The sequence below is a fragment of the Mesoplodon mirus genome (genome assembly GCF_964341445.2).
Source record: "Mesoplodon mirus genome assembly, chromosome: 1".
NCBI lineage: Eukaryota > Metazoa > Chordata > Mammalia > Artiodactyla > Ziphiidae > Mesoplodon > Mesoplodon mirus.
In genome coordinates this window covers 211102451-211117922 of record NC_138976.1, presented here as the reverse complement: position 1 = coordinate 211117922, position 15472 = coordinate 211102451, and the positions used below count along the sequence as shown (strand labels likewise).

The following is a 15472-nucleotide window of genomic DNA, read 5'->3' as shown; positions in this document are numbered from 1 at the left end:
GAGAGACCCACGTACCGCAAAAAAAAAAAAAAAAAAAAAGAACCAATGCCTGCGGATGTGAAGTGAATTCCTACCTGAGTCTTGCCTGGCCCAGGGTTGTGGACCTACTCCATTAAACACGGAAAACCAACCAGGCCATGCTGGGAGACAGGGACCCGCCCGAGGGGCAGCAAAAGGCCATTGGCTGGCTGGCAGAAGCATCTCCAGGACTCACCCAGCCCCTCCCCTGACTGGAAGCCCTGGAGCCACTGACCCCGCAGTTGACCCTGGTCCAGGTATACCTGGACTCAGCTGGCCACGCTGCCAGCCAACGAGGGGATGCAGGAAGCTCTGAGCAGGTGGTGAAGGAGGCCCAATCTCCTTCGCTCTCTCCCCCTCCAGCCCTGCTCCAGGGCCTTGGGAAGAGCCAGACTCCAGGTCTAAAAATGGCAGGGGCTCTGGGACCTCAGGAGGAGAGAGGTTTAAAACAAAAGACCATCTTCACGTCATCTTCGGCTAATCCCTGCCACAGACCTTACCGAGAAAAGCAATGCAACTTGTTCCCATCATTTATCTGTCAAGGTATATCCACATTCAAATGGAGTCGCTGGTCCTGGATGAGCCCCCTAACCCTCAGCGCAAATCATCACCGTTGGGCACCTCCATCATCCAGCACCTCCCGCTGCCTGATGTCCTCAGGACCTGCAGAGGGCAGACCGAACCTTCTGTTTTGCTTTATTGGATACACCAGGTGTGGGAGCTACACAAGTGCGCTCTACCCCATGTGTTGGATGCGGCGTGCCTGTGCACCTTCTCTCGTAGGAGCTCCAAAATGAACTGACCTCGCTTACATATGGTACAAACACAAGCAAACCAAAATACAATCAGGTGGCATCCCAATGTGGGTAACGTAAACAGTTAAATTACGAAGTCATTATTTTAAGCTCAAAATTCTTCAATGAAAATGGCATATAAAAACCATATAAATTACATTTAAGGTCTGTACAGGATTCTAAAAAAAAAAAAAGAAAAAAATAACAATACTGTGCTCTGTACAATATTGCCTCCTTTGTAACATTCCAAACCCCAAAAACACTTTCCCTTGAATTCCAGAAAATTGGGCAAAATACACATGCAGGATAATTAAAATCATTTCACAGAAGTACAAAATTGTGTGGGTTTCTTTTAAGGCACATTTCGTTTTAATACGGAACTCCCATTCCAGGAGCCCCTTTCTCATCAGACTCTGACAGGCGGCAGGCGACCGCATCCTGTTCCCACTAATCTTTGGTGGCTGAAGGGAGACTGTTAATGGTGGGCAGGGGGTGGGGGGGTAGCAGAGAGAAAAGCAGCCTCCTCCATTCTCACGCAGCAGCCCAGTCGCTGGGCATCGCAAAGCCCGAGGTCCCACCTCACTGCCTTTTTGCAGGCCTGTTTTCCCAATGTTTGGAAATATTCAATCCCTATGCAATATGGAGGGAAGATGCCACCTAATTTCCTTCAGAGCACAGGCACTGCTCATGGCCGACTGACCTCCAGGGAAATGTAGGTGGCACTGGGGGTCACCATGCATCCTGCTGGGTTACCTACCACCCCTGCCTTGTCAGGAGCCATTGGCTACAAGACCCTCCAACCAAGCAGGTGGGCACAGCGCTGCTCCGTGCACGAGAGGATGACAAGGAGACTGCACTCCAGGCCACTGGTATCTGGGGCGTGCTCCTCAGGGAGGCCCAAGTCTCCCCCCAAGCGCCCCGCGGCCCTGCAGCCCTCAGGCTTCCAGCTGGACCTCAGACTCGTCCATCTGCAGAGTGTCATTGTCTCCCAGCAGCTCCGTCTCGGGGACGGAGCCGTCCTCCTCCTCCTCTGCTTCCTGCACGGGGCTCTGGGCCACGTCTTCTGGGACATTCTGCGTGTCTTCAGTGCCCTCCGAGAGCAGGGCTGCCCTGTCTGCCACGGACGTGTTGGAGGGCGCAGTGGTGACGTACCCCGTGCTGGTGGAGCCGCTGCCGCTGTGGTGGGAGCCAGGCTTGGGCACCATCTGGGCGGGCACCTGCTGCGGGGCCATCTGCATCGGGATCTGGACCGGGTAAAAGTTGGGCAGGTAGGCCCCGTAGGCTGGCACAGGCTGGTACCCGTTGACGGGGATGTAGAGCTGGGGAGGGGGTACCATGGGTCTGATCTGGCCCTTCATGGGGATGAACTGGGGCTGCGGGAAGGGCTGGGCCTTCTGCTTGGGGCCCCCGTAGCGGGTGTTGCTGACGTTGCTGACGGGGCTGGTGCTCAGGGAGCTGGTCTGCGTGACGTTGCTGGCGCCTGAGGTCTGCCCCGAGCTGTTGTAGGTAGACAGGTTGCCCCAGGCCCGCAGCCGGCTGTGGATGTCCTTGAAGCGGGGCCGCCGGCTGGGGAACTCGTGCCAGCACTCGATCATCAGCGCGTACACCCAGGCGGGGCAGTCGTCGGGGCAGGGCAGCACCTGCCGGCTCCGGACCATCTCCACCACGTCCTGGTTGGAGTGGCCGCAGTAGGGCTGCAGGCCGTAGCTGAACACCTCCCACAGGACCACGCCGTAGGACCAGATGTCCGAGTCCACAGAGAACTTGCCGTACATGATGGCCTCGGGGGACATCCAGCGGATGGGCAGGAGCGCGCTCCCCGTCAGCTTGTAGTAGTCGGCCGAGTACACTTCGCGGAAGAGCCCCAAGTCTGAGATCTTCACGGTCAGCTTGTCGTACACGAGCACGTTGCGGGTGGCCAGGTCCTTGTGGACCACGTGGTGGCTGGACAGGTACTCCATGCCCGCGGCGATCTGCGCCACCACGTGCACGAAGTCGGGGGGCTCCAGGGCGGACTTCACCGTGCGGTCGTCGTCTGTGCTGCCCACGTCCGAGTGCGGCGAGCGCATGACCAGGAACTCGTGCAGGTCGCCGTGCGAGCAGTAGCTAAAGATCATGCTGAGGGGCTGGTCCTTGGTCACCACGCCCAGCAGGCAGACGATGTTGGGGTGCTGCAGCCGTGCCCGCAGCAGGGCCTCGTGCCGGAACTCCTCCCGGAGCGGCCCCTCCGCTTTGTCCTTCAGCGTCTTGATGGCCACGGCCTGGGTCTGCTCGCCCGGCGCCGGGCCGAATAGATGCCCTTTGTAGACCTTTCCGAACCGGTCCTCCCCGAGCTCTTCCATGAATCTCACCGTGGACAAGCTGATCTCCTTGAGTTTGGCCTGCCAAGAAGAAAAGCTCCGGTGAAACATTTCTGCCACCGAGACGCGAGGAGGCACGGCTGAACAGCTGGGAGGGGATTCTGGGGGGGGGCAGTCCTAGAGCCGCCCCCCAGCCTGGGCTTGCAGAGAACCCGCCAGTCCCACCCAGCCCAGGCTCAGCCTGCCCCGCACAATGCTCTCTGCTCTTAAATGTGCTCTGACACCATGAGGCTGCCTGAAACTTTCAGCAGGGTCCCAACCAGGCTGCAAACAACGTCTCCACCCCAAAAGATACCACTGCAGACTGTATGTGTGAGGGTGTGTATGTGCGCACACCTATTTACACACCGCAGCCATGCTGAACTCCGGCTGTCCCAGGTCACCCTCACAGCTGTGTCCCCCACTTAGGGCCTTTCCTGATGTTCCCTGCTATGCGCCCACCGACAGGCCCAGCCACCACTGTTCATCACAACAAGATGCAATGTCTATTTCCCTCCAACCCTGAGGTGTGCTTCCCCGGATCTGAGTCATTTTTAGAGTCCAGGCCAGCTGCTCTCCAGATGTGCCTCCAAGGGCCTGTTTTGCCGCTTCCTCTTGATTAGATTCTCCAGTGGATGCCACTTGACAGAAGCACCACACAGGTGAAATCGATTTGAACCTTGCATCTCAGCCTCTACAACTTCCCGTCCCTTCTGTGCGCCTGGCCCCCGTCCTCGGAGGCTCTCTGAACCCCAGGGAATCTGTGCCCTCACCTGCCAGCCCTTCACCCACAGCAAACCCTCCGTGACTCCTGGTTACTGAGCTGAATGAGTCCACCCTCTCTCTCTTCAGAGCCTGGATGGAAATGGTTTTCCCCCAAAACTTTCAAATAATGTAAATGCCCCCTTCACTGAAGCTAGGTGGGCTGGGAGAGACCTCCTCCCGTGATACATTTCAGTGTGTTCTCGCTACCCTAAGAACTCAGGTTGGGGGTGGTCTGCCCCCCTACCACCACTACAGGACTGTTGCTGTGTCCTTCCCTGTAAAACAAAACAAAGCAAAACCAACCCAACCCCAAGCGGACCGGAAAACAGGTCATCATCCCTTAAAAATACCATGTTGACCCTCAAGTGGTGGGGGTGATCTGAGCCCTTCTTTTGTGTGTCCTCCTGTGGGGACAGCTGAAGTACAGCAAAGTGAGGACAACTCATTCGGGCCCATGCTAAAATGGCTGGTCTCCGTCGAGGGAGAACAGTGAAGTCCAAACACACCTTCCATATACTCCCTAAGGACACAAACGTCCTGGTATATTTTAGAGAAGAAACGGCAAAACGAAGGACAGTTTAAAAGAATTACATGCTGTGTATCAAGCAAATTAAGAAACCTAGAATTGGAGGTAACCAATCTCCAGGTAGAGGTTAAGCCTGGGGGAGCTGCCTCTTTAAATACTGGGGCACAGAGACCTGCTTGTGCTGGTTGATGAGAGGCATTTCCACGTCCTGGCTGGGCGAGGCCATCAGCTGCCGCCTCTGGGGCGTGGAGGAAGAAGCCTTCTGTTTATTCCGGCACATGCAGACCAAGAAGAAAAGGCATGCGATGACCAGGGGAATGGCAATGCTCGGAACCAAGATATACAGAATTCCCATCCTGCTGCTGTCTTGGGGGCCTGTGAACAGCAAGGCGTTCATGAGTTTTCTGAAAACAACCCTGTTTGCAACCCGAAGTTCTCCATCATCCCACTCCCACCTCCAACTACAATATTCAAGAACAAGTAGATAATCAGGGTAAGTTTCACAAAGGGACAAAATTATAAACCAAACCTCAAAAAAAAGTAATGTACCCAAAAACGCACATCCCGTTAAACATTTGCAAAACACAATCTAGAACTGCCCACCACGGAAACAAAGAGGAAATCAGAGCTCAAAAAAGAAACGAACTCTAAAGGTCTTACAGTAGCAAACACCACCATCACATTCCCTTCTAATTTGAATACCGTTGGAAATAGGTGCTCTGACTTTTCATCTTTACTGAACTCGATGAAACACATGGGACATGCTTGTCCTCAGTGAAGGAAACTGGATACTGGCATTAGAAATGATCCTTTTCTCCATTCAACATTTTAGGGTTTTCCACATTTTTGTACAATGAACCCATATTCTTTTAAGACAATAATTAAAAATGCATTTGATTTAGAAGAGCACTGGTAGCCAATGAGTTTGACCCAACAAATAGCAGCAAGGGCAGAACAATTCTTGAAAAACAATGGTAAGATGTACAAACCGTCTGAGGCTTCCAAGTGTTTTTCCTTCATTTTTTTCCACGGTGAAGAGCAATGCTCTGTCTCCCCCTACAGGATTTACAGAAAAGCACAGAGGGCCCCAGGCTGCAAGGCTAAAAAGGACGGCCAGGAACCCTGTGGGCAGTGCTGCCCTCTGAGGGAGAGTTGAGGCTTCTGCTCTGTGATGTGGAAGGCAAGTCCTCCAAAAGGCCCCTCTCCCCACAACAGTTTTCACCTTAACCTTGTGAATAATCACATGGGACTTGGGCCTCCCTATGACCAGTGGGTAATGAGCTTTCCATGTGAAAGCGAACAAGTGATTTCTGGTCCATGTGGTCCCCCAAAGAGCTAATTCAGTTCTAAAAATCACCACTACCACCACCATAGTAAAGAAGCCTTGTCCCAAAGCCAGTCTTGCCCCCCAGCCTCCAAAAGAAGATAAAAATCAAATACAACCACACACACAACTCTCCTGACCCCACCCCGGAGGCAGATATTTTAGAAGACTCAGGGGCAGCGGGGATTCTGGGTCATTTTTCACGATTAGGGCTAAGGGGAGATTCCAGGACCCTCAGGCCAAGGTGAGAGATGTGACCACCATCCATAGGCTTATAAACCATTAACTTTTATCATTACCTTTTAAAAATCACCAACAGAACACAGGCTTATTAATAATTCTAGTGACAGCATTAGAGAAAAGTGAATGTTTCTAATAACTAATTTTTGTTAATAGGTTGGTATTCACTTAATTTTTTATGTATATATTTAAGTTGAACATGAAATAACCAATATTCAACTAATTTGACATAGAGAAGCAACAGTTTCATGTAATTTTTAAAAATAGAATTTTAAATGGAATCACATCATCCATGTTTTCCTGCTCCTGGTTTTGTGGCAGAATAATATATCTCAGGCCACGTTTCTTGCAGAACAGACAGCATTAGGCACTCTGCAAGAGCTGCACAGTGTCCCAAGGTACGGATGTACTTCAATTATCATCCAACCCCTTGTTGGTAAACAATTACTCTGTTTGTCATTTGGCTGATAAAAGTGATTCTGCAACAAATATCCTTGCATTTCTGCCTTTTAAGTGCAAATATTTCTGCAATATAAGATTCCTGTGGCATTGCCAGGTCAAAGAACATACATATTTCTCTTTATGATTTGATTCATTTTTAATTACAAAAATAAAAACTGCTCATTGTAAAAACATCTTATGTTTTAACATATCTGTAGGTCATGGGAAATCACTGCTGAAGGTATGATGTTTATCTTTGCAAAACTTCTTCCATGAAATATAGGTGCACATGTGTGCTCACTCACATACCCTTCACTCATTTTGTTTCTTTTATCAGAAAGAAAGAAGGAAGGATGAGAGGAAGGAAGGAAAGTGAGAGAGAAAGGAAAGGGAAGGGAGGGACATGAGGAGGATGAAAGAAAGACGGAGAGAGACCGAGAGACAGAGAAGAACAGGAAGAAAGAGAAACCAAAAAGACACAACACAGCTATTGCCCTACAGCTTGCTTCTTTCCCTTAACAGGTCAATATGAACATCCTTCCTCGCAGGAAATGTTTTTAAACAACTGTAGTGTTCCATTGAATAACTTTACTATAATCTAATTACCAAACTTTTCATTCTTAAAATTTATTCCTGCACAGAGATAATGATGTCTGTAAAATTTGCAACCATGAACTACAAACTTTTCTCCTAGTCATAATTTAAGACAGAAATTGCAGGGAAAACAGTTAAGAGATTTAAATTCTATTTTCTCCTCACTCTGCTACGTCTCCGTGTAAAAGCTGAGCAGGGTGGGAGGCGAGGGAGGGCGCGCAGGAGGCCTTGTGCCCCAACTACAGATGCTGGTCTGAGAAGCTGGTTGTAATAGTAATGGGAAGCATTTCCACTAATAGTGGGAAATGCATGCCAATGTTCACTGGGAAACAAGAGGCCAAACTGAATATCCCAGGACCACACATGGAAAGAGGGCTGCAGAAGGGCCCCCAAATGTAAACAGTAGTCTCTGCTGAGTGGTAAAATTAGAAGTGATTTGCACATTCTTCTTCAGACTTTTCTATAATTTAAAACGTCCTATAATGACCAGGTACTTTTACAACCAGCAACAGCTTTATTTAAAACAAATAATCATGGTGGTGAAACTCGGTGTGGGCAGGGGGCTCCCAGAGCTATCAGCCTCCCGGTTGCACATCATCACAAAGTACACCCCACAGTCAACACTTTAAAAAAAAAAGAGAGAGAGAATACATACTACAAGAGGGTACGTCACACAGTTCCATGCGTACGTTTTTATTCTGCGTGAAGCACCAGGGGCCTTCCATCTGCCCTGCAGGGTTCCGGCAGTAGGCGTGCCCTCCTCCGAGCTCCGGGAAGTCGGCGCTGGTCAGGTGGTGGCTGTGGGGATGCTGCAGGGCCCACGGCTGGCACTGGTGTCCCGACTTGGTGGTGCTGGCCGTCCCTCTGTAATCCGTGCCTGAGCCGTTGTAGCACTGATGGTCTGAGAGAGAAGATGCGTCAGGAGGCCCGAAAATTAAGAGGAAGCCGCCCTCCTCTGGGGGTCCAGGGAGCACCCTTCTTCAACTGTTCCAAAAAGGAACAACAAAGCCCCTTTTTGCCTGGATGTACCCACACTGAAATTTCCAAAAGACCAAAGAGTTTGACATCACTTCCAAGGAAAGCAGCATTAGACGTAATGACTGAATACAGTCCCAAGCCCACAAATTAAATGGGCAGGTGCACCAGGTACATATATGGGGGAAATAACTGGTCAGAAGTTATTCGATGGCCCTGAAACACCTTTGGACTCACCAGGCACCCCCATTCCACAATGACGATGTCAACCCCAGCCCCACGTTCACTTGCACTAGAAGCAAAACCAAACGACGCAGGAGGGAAGAGAAACTCCCAGGCCTGGCCGCCCAGCCTCAGTGAGGATGCACGGCTCAGCCTCCTGTGCACAGAGCCCCAGGCTCACTCCACTCCGGGGTGGGGGGGACCCAGGGCCTCTCTGAGCCACACCTGGGGTGTGTGTTTGTTGAACACCGGTTACACCGTGCTTGCTGTGTGCAGGCACTGTTCTAAGAACTTTCTAAATAATAATTCATTTAATCTACATTCCAGCTGCTGAGGTCAGCAGTTATTATCCCCGTGTAATATAAGGAAACTGGTATTTAAGCAACTTGCCCGAGGTCCCATGGAGTCAGCCTGGCAACCAGGATTTGGACGGTGCAGTGGGTCTGTAGACCAGGCTCTGACTGCCCTGGTGAGGAGACCTGCCACCCTCGGTAACCCTGGCCTCGCCAAGGAAGTGAATATTTCCCAAGCCTGGGAGGGAGGCGATCTCTTCCCTGGGTCCCCTCCCCTCAAGGAGGCCCACAATCCTAGTCAGCTGCTGAGGGATGCTTGTGCACCACAAGGCAGTCTTGGAAGCGGACCCCGCCTCCCCCAAAGCTCCTCACAGCTTTGGGGGCAGGCGCAGAAAGTCCTCCCATCTTAGAGAAGCCAAGTTTGTGGCTCATCGGGGTAGAGTGACTTACTGGGGACCCACAAGCAGGCAGGGCCAGGAGGACTGTGCAACTGGAACTGGACAACGGCGAGTCCCCACCCCGCAACTGCCCTACCAGAATGGGGGCTGGTCTGTGAGACTTCCCCGGATGGAATGGGGTCCCCAGGCTCTTAAGAGACAGGACCCCGGCCTCGGGGGCGGGCACAGACTCACAGCGGCCCAGCCTCTCGGCCGGGATGCCGATGCGCATGCAGTTGGCGGCGTCCGGGCTCTCGGGCATGGGCAACGCCTCGCACTTGGGCAGCTGCAGCCGCATGAGGATGAGCGGGTTGGAGCGCGCAATCGTGTACTCCTGGCGGCAGAGGTCGCTCTCCAGCACCTCGCACTCGTCCCGGCACAGCTCGCGCGGCTTGGGCGCCCGGGAGCGCGCGTCGCACAGCGGGAACACGAAGTGGCAGAAGGACGGGATGGCGAACTGCGAGCACTGGTCCGACAGGTGCGTGGAGGTGCCGATCATGGTGAAGGCAGCTGCGGAGGCGGCGAGGCCGGCGTTAGGGTGGGCTGGGCCCTGCCTGGGACCAACCCCTGCCCGGCAACGCCTGCCCGGCGCCCCTGGTTTCATCTCCAGCCCTGGCTCCCCATTCTTCCCAGGGCCCCTGGTCCCACCCACCCTGCCCGGCGTCCGTGGCCCCCATCTCGTCCGTGCCCCGCCACCCCCCACCCTCCGCCTTGTCTTCTGCCAGCCGCGAGAGGCTCTCACAAGAGCAGGGCCCCAGGGAGCACATAGGCCGCCCAGGTTTGCACCAGACAAAGAAGGTCCCTGGTGCCAGGGCTTCATTTACAAACATCAAAAGCGAGACAAGAAAGAAAGAAAACTAGGCCCCAGATCTCATCCAGCTAGAGGCTACTTCCATGACAGGAAGATTCTGTTATCAGACCCAAAGCCACTTCCTAAGGTCCTGCTATGAACTGGCTCTGCAAGCACATGGCGGTAGGTAGAGCTGTGGGCTGAGTGGCTTCTAGAAGGAGAGACTGGAGCAGAGGCCCAAGGACCAAGCTTTGGTCTTCCTGACATCTCAGGGCCTGTGAGAAGAGGGGAGGCCTGGCCAGGGAGATGACCCAGGGGATGGAGACAAGTGTGCCAGAAAGACGAACGATCCGCCCTGTGACATATGCAGCCCAAGGAGGAGTAAGATGACAAATGGGGGGTTTCCCTGGTGGCACAGTGGTTGAGAGTCCGCCTGCCGATGCAGGGGACACGGGTTCGTGCCCTGGTCTGGGAAGATCCCACATGCCGCGGAGCGGCTGGGCCCGTGAGCCATGGCCGCTGAGCTGCGCGTCCGGAGCCTGTGCTCCGCAACGGGAGAGGCCCGCGTACCGCAAAAAAAAAAAAAAAAGATGACAAATGGGGGTGCAGGGGAGTCCCTCAGGTGGAGTCTGGGGAGAGCCAAGAAACTGCTGGAGGAGGTTCTAAGTGAGGAGAGGGGCAGGGCTTTGTGATAAAGGAGAGCAGAGAAGCAGGCGGTCGCAGGAGAGTCTGGAGCCAGGGTGGGCTGGCTTGCTTTTTAGGGGCAAGACGTCACAAGATGGAGCCTGACGGGAAGAACCTGACACCTGATGTGGAGAAGGGAAGAGGGTGGGAGCTGCAGATACAAAGTCTAGGCAGGTGAGCGGGAGCAGAGTTGCCAGTGGCAGGAGGGAAGGCGTGCGCTCCAGGCGCTCTCCTCAGGGCTGTGGCAGTCAGGGTTCAAAGGAAAGCATCAGTTGCCCCATACATGCCCACGGCAGAAGGCCCACCCCACTCTGGCCTATGAAGGACCTGCTTATAAGGATCTGATCTTGGACAGCTGGAGAAAAAGAGGCGCCTCTGCCTACACACCCTGCTGAGATGGGGAGGAGGATGCCAGAGAGGTTGGAATTTAGTTCCTGGGACACCCCAGCTCCACCCATGACTTGTAGTGCCATGTCCACTGTGGCCAGCAGGTGGCGCTGCTGGCACCCATTTCCCACACCGCCCCCCCGACCCCACCCCAAGGACCCACCAGCCACCCATGGCAGGCATTGGGTTAGATGAGCTGGCATGGGAGCCCAGTTCTGGCCCTGCCCTTTCATTTACTACAGGGTTGTCAGTCACTCAGTCCTTTCTGGGCCTGGGTCTTTATCTGTCAAGGGATCTGTTGAGGCCACACTTTGGGGAATGAAAGCCCACAGGGAGCCAATAAAACAGCACGTGAGGTGAATGGTCCACGAGGGTCTGGTAACAGGCTGTGTCCATGCGCTGCAGGCAGCGCTGGGTTCCAGGCACTCTGTAGTGTGCTGCTCACATCATCCTTAGTCCTCTGGTCCCTTCTGGACAATATTAAAATTGAGGAATGGAGAGGTAAGAGGTTAAGGTGCAGGGTCTCTTGGAGTTAGCTGACGAACCAAGTCTGAACCCAGTTCAGTCCCATCACGTGAGCTGGCAACTGACTACCAAGAGGGTTGTTGCCAGTGTTGCACTTGACCCCCAGGCAGGGAAAGACCTAAGAAAGCCAAACATGGCATTGCTTTTGGGGTACCAACTGATAGGATGTCAAGGCTGACCCTTTTAGGATTTCTCCTACCCCCGCCCCAGAACCTATCTCATGAGGGCTTATTTCTGAAAGATGGTTCTAGGCACCGAGGAGGTCCAACCATCATATCTCCGCTTTTGTTTACACCCAGCACATCACTCTGATGGTTCTGGGGCCCATTCCTGGGAAGCTTCCAGAGTCCCTGGAATGAGTTCTTACAAGCACGCTCTCCAAACAGACTATCTCCACAACCAGTGCAGTCTCTAAACCTCAAGTCAGTCAGTCTGGAGCAACTTCACATTTATTTTTTCAAAAATACACAAATATAGAACACTCATTCTAAACTTGTACCTAAAAACTACTATAAAAATGAGTCTGCTTAGACATCTGATTTGTTAATCCTTTAAACAATTCCTGAAGAAATAATTGAGAGACAATCTTGTGCCTTGAATCAGTGTTTGCCAATTACTGGGATATAAAATTAATTCTGGAGTCTGCGGGTAGTGTTTTAAAAGATGATTAGAACGGAAGAGAGGATGTCGGAGTGCATGGTTCGCATTAAGGCTGGAACCAACTTTTTTCTTTAATGAAATAAAACTGAAGAGAAAAATCACAGTGCACTCACTGCCTTTGTTCAGGGAAAATGTTGTTTCCTGTAACCCATTTCAGTTCTATGAAGTAGAGGTATATGTAGACTAAGTCACGATGTAAAATATACTTTTTATTGATACTGTATGTTGTGGTCAGAAAGTTTGAGAAGTTCTGCTTTAAATGGCATAAGAAGCTTTTCCAATGAGAGATACTAACAATTTCAAAAGATTCTCCCATTGGACCAAGATAGCATCTTCCAAGATCTCCAGGTCCCATTAGTGCCCTTCCATTCTCACTGGACACCTGGCCCTGTCCTCAGGGGGCTCTGTAACCATGGGTCAGGCAGGCCCCTCCTCCGTGATCATGACCTTAGACCCTCCAGACTGTGGGTGAAATACAAAGCCAGGGTTGACCTAAACTTAGAAGGACATCAGTGTCACCTATGTGAGTTTCTACCTGGGGGCCTCCTTTGTGCCCTTACCAGGGCAGTGCTTTGCCAGCCCCTCCACAAATCCCTCCAGAATCACCGGGAGCCCCACATCGCAAGTTGGCTGGGGTCAAGAACCACTCTGCAGAGGATGTAGTTCAACGGGGACACCTGGCATCTTCACAAGACCCTCCTCATTCCTTATAGTCTGGAGAGAAAACGTTTGGGCTTGTGGGGAGAGCAGAGAGAGGCGGAGGGGGGCTTTTGGGGGCCTTGGTCTAATTCATTTTCTCACTTCTCAAGGGCTTTCCCCCAGGAAGTCCTTGACATCAAGGTGAGGGCTACCACCAACCAGAGAGAGTAACTTCTAAAATGACAGAGAACGAGCAGCTTCACTCCTAAATGATCTGCTCCATTTCTCACACAACAGAGCAGGTACCCAAAGACCTGGCTATGCCTGCAAACCGGGGGCCTACGGGGGTCTGAGTTCACTGCAGTGTCCCCAGGCACAGCCGATGGCCTGGAACTTCTGTCTCCAACAGCTAAAATCAGGCCCGGGTACCGTTTAATCAAGCGTAACTCCAAGAAGGCACAAGAGTCAGGAAAAGCAGAACCAAGAATGAATGTGGCAGGTGCCGGCCTGGCCACGCGGTGAGGACAAGGCAATGCAGGGCTTCGGACCCACGTGGTTGACTTAATTCAGTGTGTTGGTACATTCTAAGCAGACTGTACTTGCTAATTTTCATATACAAATGGGAACATTTTAGGATAAACCGCGGTGGTAATTGCAACTGCTTCTGAAAAAGGCCTCTGACTTTCTCTTGCAGGAGGCAGGGCACAGGGACTCACTGTCCAAGGTCATAACCAACAAAACACCCAAGTGGGACTGAAAACACACCAGCGTGGCGACAGGCAGCTGCGTGCGTGCTCATTGTCTCAGAACAAAGGTCTGTGCTCCTACCTGTGATTCGGTTTTCAATCTCCCCCTGCATCTGGAGAGAGTCCACATAAATGGTCCGGTTCCCAATGAAACGCGCACAGGCGATTCCCCGGTAAGGCTGGCAGAATCCATCCTCATGGTAGTCGTCTCTGGTAAAAACACATGGTCTGTAAGTGCACTGGAAGGTGTCAAATACCCCCAATTTTTTTCTTTTCTTTTTAAATTCAGCATCTGATGATCTAGCCATCTTGTCCCTTGGCATTTACCCAAATGAACTGAAAATTTCTGTCCACACAAAAACTTGCACATGCATGTTTATAGCAGCTTAATCCATAACTGCCAAAACCTGGAAGCAACTAAAATGTCCACAGTGAATGGATAAACTGTAGTACAATGTAATATTACTCAGCACTGAAAAGAAATGAGCTATCAAGAAAAGACATGAGAAGACACAGAGAAAACTTAAATGCACATTACTAAGTGAAAGAAGCCAATCTGAAAAGGCTGCATGCATACTGTATGATCCCAACTTTATGACATTCTAGAAAAAGCAAAATTATGGAGCAGTATAAAGATCAGTGAATGCCAAAGGGTGGGGGGAGGGTTGATGAACAGGAGAACAGAGATTTTTAGCACAGTGCAACTACTCTGTATGATACTATAATGGTGGAAACATGTCATTATACATTTGTGCAAACCCAGAGAATACGCAACACCAAGAGTGAACTGTAATGTAAACTATAGACTTCAGCTAATAATAATGTATCAACATAGGCTCACTAACTATAACAAATGCACCACACTGCCATAAGATGTTACTGATAGGGGAAACTGTATGTACAGATGTGGGGAACCGGTACATGAGGAACCGGTACATGATATCTCTCTGTACTTTCTGTTCAATTTTTCTGTAAACCTAAAATTGCTCTAAATATAAAGTCTATTAACTTAAAAAAAACCCAGCATCTTTAAGGTCGGGGGGGATGGAACAAAGGAACTTGAGTATGAAAGACGGATTATAAATATGAAGTGTACACATGGGTGGGTACGTGCTCATGCCTATGTTCAAATACATGCAGAATATTAACAATTAACATGTTTCATCGTAGTCTTAAACTACATCAGAAACACTACACCCCTATTAACTTCCGTTGTTTGCAAGCGACGCTTTTATGAAAATGATGTTCATTCAGAAACTGTGTTCTACCATTAAACTGTAGGAGAGATTTCTTTGAAACAGAGGAAAGCAATGGAGAGGATTCCGAAAAGTCAGGCAGGGCCTCAAAGAGTTTGTACAGCAAGATGTGCTTATTACACCACAGAGGAGTGGTGACCTCGCCACTGCTCCATAGCGCAGACCACATGTATAAATACGGGGGACAGAGAGGGAGACTCTCAAAAGCACAGCCCTCCCACTTGCCCTGCAGTGCGACCTTCCCCCCAGCCTGTAGGGAACAGCCTGCACACGTCCCCTTGGAGTCTATGCTAAATTATTCTCGGTAAAACCTGTTAGTCCTGCCTTTGGCCAATAAAATCAGTCATTCTAAGCACCTAGGTGCTTTTTAAAGTAGCCCTGAGGATGCTCCAAGGAGACAGTAAAAGTGGGCCAAAGCACATATATTAGGGCTGCCGTCTGCTGGGGAGCAAAGGAGAGGGGCCGGGAGCTCCCAGGACAAGCTTCGGCAAGTGCCTCAGGCCTGTAATTAAGTCACTTGTTTTCTAGCAAATCTTCCACCTGCCATAAGCCTAACACTTGTCATCCACCCTACATTGATTTGGACCATCCCCAAATGAAATCTGGGTTGTGTCCAATTTAACCAAATGGACTTTAAGAATCCCTGTCTTAGCTTTCTCACAAATGTAAAGTCTGAGGCTCATAACAGTGGAGACAAAGGATCTGGCAGGACACAGTCTCTTCAGCCACCTCTGGCTCTCTCCCTCCTCTGCTGTCTTCTCAGCCCCTGAAGAAAATTTCTTTTTCAAAGAAAAGAACCTGGAGCCATAAATAATCT

General features: G+C 51.1%; 1 protein-coding gene across 3 annotated transcripts in view; it reads right to left on the bottom strand.

Moving 5' to 3' along the window:
- Positions 1–449: 449 nt before the first annotated feature.
- The window catches only part of ROR2 (receptor tyrosine kinase like orphan receptor 2), a 221858-nt gene continuing 206835 nt past the window's right edge, over positions 450–15472 (bottom strand). Inside the window, exons 5-9 of one of the 3 annotated variants that reach the window (XM_082623413.1) lie at positions 13482–13609; positions 9164–9478; positions 7697–7942; positions 4615–4817; positions 454–3193 (exon numbers count right to left, since the gene is read on the bottom strand). In XM_082623413.1, the coding sequence (XP_082479539.1) occupies positions 1748–3193; positions 4615–4817; positions 7697–7942; positions 9164–9478; positions 13482–13609 (2338 nt within the window). In that variant the 3' untranslated portion in view covers positions 454–1747. Of the gene's footprint in view, positions 3194–4614; positions 4818–7696; positions 7943–9163; positions 9479–13481; positions 13610–15472 lie in introns of all 3 variants that reach the window. The other 2 variants (XR_014294248.1, XM_082623414.1) reach the window with 2 other exon arrangements.